The sequence below is a fragment of the Carya illinoinensis genome, chromosome 11 (genome assembly GCF_018687715.1).
Source record: "Carya illinoinensis cultivar Pawnee chromosome 11, C.illinoinensisPawnee_v1, whole genome shotgun sequence".
NCBI lineage: Eukaryota > Viridiplantae > Streptophyta > Magnoliopsida > Fagales > Juglandaceae > Carya > Carya illinoinensis.
The window spans coordinates 35,336,899-35,346,760 of record NC_056762.1 but is presented as its reverse complement, the minus strand read 5'-3'; the positions used below and the strand labels follow the sequence as shown (position 1 = coordinate 35,346,760).

The 9,862-nt window shown below is 33.9% G+C and overlaps 1 protein-coding gene across 4 annotated transcripts; it reads right to left on the bottom strand.

Annotated features, from left to right (window-relative positions):
- Positions 1–206: 206 nt before the first annotated feature.
- Positions 207–5,104, bottom strand: LOC122282913 (CMP-sialic acid transporter 1). 4 transcript variants are annotated; one of them, XM_043094977.1, is made up of 8 exons: positions 4,943–5,104; positions 4,566–4,649; positions 4,255–4,469; positions 4,022–4,100; positions 2,665–2,834; positions 2,161–2,347; positions 788–865; positions 207–663 (listed from the first exon to the last, which is right to left on the bottom strand). In XM_043094977.1, exons 1-8 carry the CDS (start codon positions 4,991–4,993, stop codon positions 520–522), a joined length of 1,008 nt encoding a protein of 335 aa, XP_042950911.1. In that variant the 5' UTR covers positions 4,994–5,104; the 3' UTR covers positions 207–519. The 4 variants fall into 4 exon arrangements, with proteins under 4 accessions (XP_042950911.1, XP_042950913.1, XP_042950914.1 ...); XM_043094979.1 differs by having other exon boundaries at positions 4,255–4,455; positions 4,943–5,103; XM_043094980.1 differs by having other exon boundaries at positions 4,255–4,455; positions 4,876–5,021.
- Positions 5,105–9,862: the final 4,758 nt, after the last annotated feature.

Sequence of the window (9,862 nt, the reverse complement as noted above, 5' to 3'; positions counted from 1 at the left end):
TAAAACACAAAAAAAATATTACTTTTTCAAGTTTCAAAATAAAAATAATATGAAATTTTTTTCAACTTTATAATTTTTTATTTAATTTTTTTTTATTTTTTAAAATTTAATAAAATATCTTAATTCAAATCATTTCATTATTCTTTACAAATATTCGAACATATCATAAGAACTCTTAACTCTAGGGAGTAGCTTTAGCAGGAGACGAAAAATCTTGAGCATATTTCTTGTGGCTCTACTTTAATGACCATGTATGATTACAAAAAAACAGCTAAGAACGGTTGAGATCAATATAATATGCCAACCTATTCTGTCACAACTTTGGGAGTTGTCAGTGAGAAATTAATCTCTTCGACAGTAGCATTAGCTGGCCCTGAAAAACCCAGACGTTTTTCCTTTGACAGGGTGTGGTATATCCTCAGTTCATTATAATATTCCAGATACGTCATTTCATAAAGTTAGGAACAACTTCCACTAGGCACCTGACAAAAGCAATAGATTCCTTGATTGAGAGAAACATCAGGAATCTGTTCTTCGTCCTACACAAACTTCTTTTAGACTCTCAGGAGCTGCTTTAGTGGTTGATGGCAAATCCACTAGCATGTTTGGAGGGGCAAAATACATGTGTAGAGACATCATGCAGATGAAAATACCCAAGAAAAGCTGCAGCAAGATAAGAAAAGTGAAACATGAAAGAAAAAATCACTAATTGGGTAAAAATGCTTCCCGGCATGAGAGAGAGAGAGAGAGAGAGACTACGACTATAAAGTTTATGGTGGTGACTCACCTGCAGCGTAGGCTTGAAATTGAATAGGTATACAGATAAAACCATGGTAAGCAGCATGGCCATTGATGTGGAATACACCTGATAAGTCGCATGTAAACAGCAGCAAAAATAAGAAAACGCATTAATTTAATGAGCTTTGCTATTCATAAGTCCCTACACCAAATACCACACAATTTTATTTTTTTTTAATTTTATTTAGTTTTATTCTTAAAATAATTAAATTCTTCTACTAATCATCCATATACCACACATTTGGTAAGAGAAAAAAATAATAAAAAGAGTGGTGTGTGACAGCGTGGTGTATGAGGCGAATAGAATTTTTCTAATTGAATTACCCACCTTGAGCACAATTTAAACTTGAGAAGTCCAGCTAGCAACACACCGTAAGCAGTAAGGAAAAAATCTTTCTAAATCCAAAAAAGGGATAATAGAAGAAAGTACAATTATTATTAGGTCCACACTGCCACTGCCGCCGCCGTCCCCCCCCACGGCCGGGGGGATAAAATAAGTAATCTGAGAAGTTTCCCAGTTTATCGGGCATGTGCAACAAATAATATTGGAAAAATGTACAGTTGTTGGATTTGCATGCATTAGACACAACATAAGCACAACAAAGGAATAGATAAGAAAATATGAAATAGTCCCCTAGCGCTAGGCTTGTTTGGAAGAACCAATCAACCAAAACCGAAAAGCTAATGAATAAGAGAGGACCCTGATTATAGGTTTACAGCGTCGAAGGACATGCTAGCAGACAACCAATACTAGATCTCCTGTTCCTGGTCAGCAAGGCCCCTAAATCATTGTGGCTTTCCCCTCAAGAATCCCATATCCCAGTTAAAAGGAAATAACTCTACATTTGCACTGGAATAGGTCCTGTTCCGAAGTTTTGACATAAACTAACCTAAGTTTAAAGTATTGTAGTAATGTAGCAAGTTTGGGACCAAAGAGCACAGTAAAGGTGAGATTGACATCTATCTCTTGATCAGGAGTAAATATTACATACACAGATTGTAACAGGAGGATTTTCTTGAACAAGCAGTTTCAATATGCATTATCATAAGCACTTGGGGCCAAATTCAAAAACAGCTGTTTCAAGAGTTAAGAGTAACGATGTCCCAGAACCCTTCTTCAAGCAATTTTCATAGCAAAAGTTGTCACATTAAGTCAATGGGATAATGTGACCCTCTATTGAATTATAGAAAGCATTATTCTGAATGGTCAGCGTGTGCATATTATGTGAAGTATTATACAGTGCAGTTTATATAAGTACAATTAATTTGTCTACTTACAGAGCTAATGAGGTCACACACACACATACATACATGTGATAAGAAAACCGTGGAAATTAGTCTAAAGGTAAAAAGGGTAATCACCTTCACAATATTGTCAGCATACTTCATCAGCCATGAAACCAACAAGCCTGTGGAGCCAAGGTTTAATACCACCATCCAAGTTGTAATACTATATCCATCAAAAATTCGGTGCCACCAAGGACCATTCTCAAATCCCCCTCTGAAATCATCCACAACAAGCCGTGCCATATTGAAAATTGCACCAAACCTGAGAAAGAAACGTTATATGAAAATGTTTGCTGTGAAATAGAATTTCCTTTCTTACTACGTATATACTTCAATTCTATATCGATTGCACAATTAACGTCAAACATCCTTGAATACTTCCAATAAAGAAAGATTTCTTGTTGAGACATGCAATTGCAACTGCTAAAAAATTTAGGATATTAAAAGATATGCAATTGCAACTACTAAAAATTCAGGATATTAAAAGATATGCAATTGCAACTACTCGAAATTCAGAATAGTAAATAGATGACTTTTCCAATGAGCAATCAAGTCATTGTATGAAGAAAAGATACGTACGTATATAATTGTACATTCTGCCAATACAAGCTATCATTGTTCTTCTTCATCAGAAATTCTGTGTATACGCCTGCCGATGCTGAGAGACAAGCAGATAGGATTCCTAGCATATACCCCTGGATTGGTGCTGAGAATAGAGAGTCACATGAAGCTTCTCCACAACCTTTAATCTACAACAGTTGAAACATCAATAATTAGCTCAGATAAGGTTATTACTTGATAAGTTATCTTATTAGATATTTTCATCACCTTTGATAAAATACAGGAATAAAACATTTTTTTTATAAGAATTGGTCTTTCATATAGACAATTTTTTAACCATGCACCATCAATCGAGGCAAAAATAGAATGCCTTTGTCAACTACAAAATAATATGGCAATGACCATCAAGTGATCTCATCAAATGCATATAGGAACGACTTCATATATAACAAGCAACAAAAATACTGTAACAACAAAATTCCTCAAATATAACGTTCTTACACCAACAATTTAGATTGATCCAGAATATGATGTGCAACAGACTCGGCATGCTGTTACAAACGTTAAAACCAAAAAATGGAAAAAATATCTTTTTTAATAGGTAAAAAAATGGAAAAGATTTATGCCCTGAGCACTTCAAATGATTTGTGCAATTGATAAGAGAAAAAAATGTTTTGCGTAATTGTTTCCAAGATTTCGGGCAAACCACCAAAACCTTGCGGCCTTACCGAGCCTGCATCTGTATTAGAGCAACCATAGTAAAGGTGACCGTCTTTTCATGTTATCTTTTTTTGTTTTGATTGGCACCGGGTGTTTGGGAACGGCATCCCAACTAATCCGAGGGTGCACAAGCCCTTAGCAAGGAGTTTCCCGCAAATACACCTCTAGTAATTCAATGGAAAAAAAACCCCTAGTCCGATAGCCCCTAGAGATTGTTTGCACTCAATGGGATTCGAACCTTGGACCTTGGAGGGAGCATACCACCAAGACCAAGGCCTTTATGACTTGAATTCATGTTATCTATGATTGGCACTAGTACCGATTTTCTTGGTTTCTCCTTTTAAGTGGCTAATCGAGATCAACTCAACTCAACCCAACAAGTAGCAAAACTTAAAACTAAAGATAATGCTTATGGATTAGTATTATCAAGCTGTAAATAATACATTATATCGAAACTGTAAGTCCCTTATAATGGATGCCATAGAAAACCAAGCATGAAGCCACCCTGATTAACTCAAGTATTTTTCGAAATTAGCATGAAGATCATTGTATAATATTACTAGACCAACAGCTCATGAACATGCAAGAAGACATGGTTTCAAGTACAACACGAAACCAGCTTCAATTACATTAATCTATAATTCCAACTAATCACCTGGCTTGTGGTTGTTCCAATAGCTAATAGAATAATAGCCATCCATTGTAGATTAGATAGCTTCCTCCTCAGAAAGAGCCTAAGCATGATATAAAGTAACTAATCAGTAAACTGTCAACAAGCTCCTACATTAAACAAAATGTAGGTACCTGAATTAGTAACAACAAGCGATAAAGCCAAAAATTCAAATAAACGCAGTTAATACGTGACCTCAAAAAGTACAATGAAGGCACCTGAACAATATCCCAGTTGTCACAATCTTCAGATTACCCATTATCTGATAAGTTGATGTATCCACATAAGTTAGTGTAGCAAACTGAACATTGTTATGAATTAGATATATGACCGAAGGAATAGGATATAAGCGCACGCTTTTCCACTCCGTTGTCATCCTTGTAGAAGGCGATACCTGGCATTCTCGCCAAAGAAGTACACTAGAAACCACTAGCTGTGGTTAGGGGGAAAGAGAAGAGAAATACCAAAGATTAAAGATAGAGATAACATATGAGCTCGATCGATCCAACAATTTTGGTTTAAAAATTACCTTAAAAACTTCTGCAAGAAATGGAATAGTTGCATAGTCATACATGTATCGTCCATTGGTTTGAGAGAGGGTTGTCAAAATCCCCTGTCACGTACGAAACATCAATCAGTCCCCAAGCACGTTTAAGTTAGAAAGAACCCTTCAAACTCTAGTTTGGAATTCAAGCAAACGTGTAAGCAGTTAATTCTCAACCAAAATGTCACTTTGTTTCCTATTATCATCAGATTCAAATGAAATTGATCGAAATGATCTGAAAATTACTAAATGTAAAACTTAACATGAAAACCCCAACATTCCGAGTAGGTCTTACACAAATTGTAGCAAATCGAGCACCGATTATTTATTTATTGTATAGTTTCGAAGCTCAATTTGCTGACCTGGGAGCTGGTGAGAATGGTAAGGAGCGCCGCAACGAAGTACCACTGCATCGTCTTCCACGTTGGTGGTGCTCGAATGCAACGCAGTCGTTTTAGCAGTTCCTGCAGCGTGTGGCTACCTAGCTTGTGAGTTCAGTCACCACTTTGGATAAAATGTAAGATAATAAAAATGATTTATTCATTATTAACCAATAAAAAGTAATATTATTCCAATTAAGTGATTTATTTAAACGAATTTAGCAAATTATCATGCATACTTTCATTAGGTAAAAGACACATTTTGAGAATAGTTTTAACAAAGAAGAGTCTGAGGTATGCTCAGAAAAAAATAATAATAATAAGATGGAGAAAGAGAAATAGAGAGAAAATAAATCAAAAATAGGAAAATAATGAATAAAAAAAAATTGGTCTTTATTTACTAGATATTTATAAAGGAAAAGTGATACAAATATAACATTTTTCATATAACTCTATTTTAAATAAATGAATATTTTTATATAATAACTTATAAAAATAATATTATTTATAAAAATATATTCAATTTAAAATATGATTGTATAAACAGTTTTTTTTTTTTTTTTTTTTGGGGGGTCCTTTGCATTAAAAAAGAAAATAGTTTTTCCCTGGGCTCATTCATTTGTAGCCCAAGTTGCGTGGACTGGATCTGGTTACTGGTTTGGTTAATTTTGGACCAATTGTATTTCATCAATGGTATGAGTCCTTTCCAACAGCCAACTATCCATTTAGGAGGTTCGGAACAGGATAGGAGAAAAAATATATGAGAGAGAGAGGGAGGAAATAGTTATTTTTCTTAAATACATTTTTTCAACTTGTTTTCAATTTTTTTATTATCTTACGGCTCGTTTAGATATTAAAAATATCTTAAAATATCTGTAAATAATAATAAAATAATTTATAAATAATAGTAAATAATAATGAGTAATATTAAAATAATTTGACAATATATAAGAAGAGAATTCCTTAGAACCGATACGGGTTATCTTCTCCCAAAAGCAGCCCTCCAATAACTTAATGCCACATAGGCATTCCATCAAAAGTACAATGAGACTGCATCTAGGAAAAAATTCAAAGAGACACACAAATCTGATCCTCTCATATCTCTTAGGAAAAATATAGTTACAAATACAATTGTGCACTAATCTGTGCACCAATGTGATGTGATTGATCAAAAAATAAATTTTATTGAAAATAATGTTAATTTAAATTTTAAGTATGAATGAATCGGTATTGATACATAGACTATTACGTGACTGTGCTTGTATATAGCAAAACTTTATCTCTTATTCGACCAAAAATAGCCCCCAGTTCCCCCTTGTGTGTCGCAACCCCCTTTGTTTTTTCTTTTCTTTTTGGTTCATTTGACTTTGGCCTTCAATGGCGATGAGAAAACTTATGCAGAACTCGCCCAGAGTGAAATTAGTAAACTTGGTGACGCTGTGTACAGCGCTAGGGTCCAACTTCTGGTGTCGCTTTGCTTGGTGCATGTTGGTCTCGAACACACCAAATTTGTAGTCGTGCTCATCTTGGCTGGCATAGATATTACTGAATCTGGCCTCTAATTCTATTTTTTGTCATTTTATTTTTGAAATCAACCTTAACTCTCTCTTTCGAGTGGCATGGAACCCTCTTGCCCATGGATGATTTTCATTTTCATTAATATATTTTAAATTGTTAGCATATTTACTGGTCATCAATTATGAGAGGCAGAGGGAAGAAAATGTGACGATGGACTGGTGGCGAGGGACTGGTTGTTGCTTTGGAATTTTTCTAGGTGAACGAAGAAGAGATCTGAGAGGGGAGATCTGTTTGGGGTTGTTCGTGTAGAAGATTTTTTATTTTTTTAAATATTCTTGTTCACTTTTGTTTTAATATGTTGTATTTTCTTCTTGAATGTTAGTTGCCATCCTCTTATAATTTGCAGTTTATGAGATTTGAGAGAAAGGATGCACGAGATTTGACCTTGCATTATCTTCTTCTTCAGATGAAGCTCAAATGAACGAAATGGTGTTCTTTTACCACTACATTTTCTTCTTCTTTGAAGCTTGAAGGAATGGAAAGATGAGCTCTGGGTTTGGCATGTTGAATGGTAACTGTTTTCTTGTTTGCCAAACCTAAGTATAGATGGAAATGAAAAGTGGAGTTGGTGAGTTATAGTGGAGTTATTTTGGTAATGACTGGCGGTGGTGGAAGCTGCTTTTCTATTGTGTGGTTGTGAAATTGAAAGATCTTGTTGAACCCAAGATTTCAAGTTTTGTGTAATTATATATTTACACATGGATTTTGATGATAACAAATAAATTCAAAGAATAAAGAAATCTCAAACTCAAGTTGTCTACACAATGGAATCAAGCACATCAAGGAAACAAGCATGAGCAAGAAGGGAATAAGTTCACATTAAAATTATAAAGTAATGTTGTAAATCTATTCAAAATTCGAAATTAGGATTAATGCTCAAAATTAATATTTTATCATAAAGCATTAAAATACATTTTCCACATGTGCATGAATATTTTTGAAAATTTTGAAAGATGATTGATTGTCATCTTTTGCATGTACATGTCTTGATTAAAGGGTTGAACTTTGAAAATATTAAAGATGATTGATTGTCATCTTTCACATGTGCATGTTTTATTTGAATATTTTCAAAAGTGATTGATGCTTTTTTAGACTTATACAAAAGGTAGATGATTTTGTTTGAAAATTTTGAAAAGTAAAGTGTGTTCATTTTGTCATATGCAAAAAGTAAAAGATTAGGTTTGAATTTTTTGAAAAGGAAAATGTGCTCATTTTGTCATATGCCAAAAGTAAAAGATTAGGTTTGATTTTTTTGAAAAAGTGAATGATGGTATCTTTGACAATTGAAAAAGAAGAACCTTTTATTTGAATTTTTTGAAAAAAATGAATGATGTTGTCTTTGACATGTGAATCTTTTTAAATTTGAATATGAAGTCTCATATGCCTATAAATAGATCATTTGAGAGCTTCACATTCATAACACCAAAAGCATACAACATTCATTCAAAGCTTTCATTCTCTCTTCTTTAAGCATTGAGCCTTAATTCTTGTTTATTTTGAGAGATATAGTTTGCACTATATTGTTCTTATTTCACTCATTGAGGAGTGTTTTCTGATAACCTACCCACTATCAGCTCTTTTATCAGAAAAAGGGTGTGTATAACCCTTGTGTGTGTAGAAAGTATTCTACACGGGGAATAGTTGAATCACCACGTGTAAGGTGATTGCAAGTGTAGAGGGTGTTCTACACGGATCCTTTATAGCGGTGTTGTTCAAAGGTGTAATAGGTTTCTATCTCCACCTGAAGGAGGTTGAATAGTGAATTTGGGAATCCTCAAGGGGTAGCTTGAGGCGAGGACGTAGGCAGTGGGGCCGAATCTCGTTAACATACCGAGTTTGCTTCTCTCTTACCCTTACTCTTTATATTTATTTTTATTTCATATTTTGTTTATATTTTATATTTTATATTTGATTTATAATTGTTATTTTTTTTAATACAAATCAATTCACCCCCCCTCTTGTGTTAGTCATCTGGGCAATAGATCGATTTTCCTATCATGACTGATTCTATTCCTTTATTTTCCATGTAAATGAATGTATTTAGAGTTTGATATAATTTCTGAGGTGGTAGCATATAAGTGGAAGGCTATTAAACAAGGAAAAATGGTGCGACCACTTAGAAGCGGTTTTGATTTGAGAATCCTTTTAAGAACATTTATGTTCCCAAACATGCTACTACAAAGGAGGGATCAAAGCGTAAATGCACCTTGTAGGTAAGGTGCTAGAGGGGAGAGGGTTTGTCACACGTGTGTCCCAATGACACAGTAAAGCCTGAGGCCATTAGGACTTGTCGAGCATATGCTTAGTGGCTTTTAAATTTTCTTATGAAATGCACCGTTTCATGAGATTAAAGAAATGCCCGCATAGCTTTTGCATTTGCTCCTGTCCCATGTCAGTGCTAAACGTTGTGTTTCATTAATCCAGTTGGCTATCGTGCGTAGCATCTACCCTACCCATGTGTTTAGAGTTTTTCTTTTCCAATTTCTATAAATCACTTCAACTCAAATAATTTTTAACTCAATTCAAATATTTCATTATTATTCACAAATTATCTCAATTCATTTCATATCAAAACACTATCCAAACCAGTCCTAAGTTTGCACGTTTTGCTTTAGCCTTGGCATGAGTATTGTTCATACTCCCAATAGGGAACTGCTAAGGCCACCGAGAGGTGGTAATGCACTTTTTAATTTTGCATATTTTTTTAAATCACTTTAAATATATTTTAATAAAAAAATCACAAATTCATTTAAATATATACTTTCTTAATCATTAAATTCAAAAAAACCACCGTAGCCTTTCTCGGCGGGATAAGCATTTCCACTCATCCTCACCTTTTTCCTTGTCTTTTGGGTTGAGCATAACTCCGTTGTCATCCTTGTAGAAGGCGATAATCGGCATTCTCGCCTAAGAAACATCATTAAGTATACTAGAAGCCACTGGCTGTGCTATAACATATGAAAAAACATTGGGTCAATTTCTAGGTATTTGAAAACAACTTTAAATAATTGCCAATGCGGGTCAAACATTTTGCTTCCAATTTGTTAATCAATCGCTTGCAACATAAGCAAATGTTGAGAATTGATAACAAATTGCTCATATAAAATAAAAATAAATGACAGTGCGCTAAGCACGAAAGCTTAAAAAAAAAAAATATTTATAAGTCTTGTATATTGACACATTAATGATGTAAAATTCTCACTCATCAACTTTGTTTTTGCATTCAAAAACTTTATGTGTAGTATCTTTTACGTATTTTTTATGCATTCAATTAATGTTATTAGCTGCGTCACTTTTTTAATATAAAATAAATTCTTTAGCCAA

What these genes read in the sequence shown, in the direction of transcription:
- LOC122282913 (XM_043094977.1), bottom strand. Translation starts at nt 4,993, where the DNA reads ATGCAGTGGTACTTCGTTGCGGCGCTCCTTACCATTCTCACCAGCTCC. An exon ending in ACAACTGGGATATTGTTCAG is followed by an intron (nt 4,101 to 4,254) that starts GTGCCTTCATTG and finishes TATCATGCTTAG; the next exon opens with GCTCTTTCTGAGGAGGAAGC. An exon ending in ATTTCAAGCCTACGCTGCAG is followed by an intron (nt 664 to 787) that starts GTGAGTCACCAC and finishes ATCTTGCTGCAG; the next exon opens with CTTTTCTTGGGTATTTTCAT.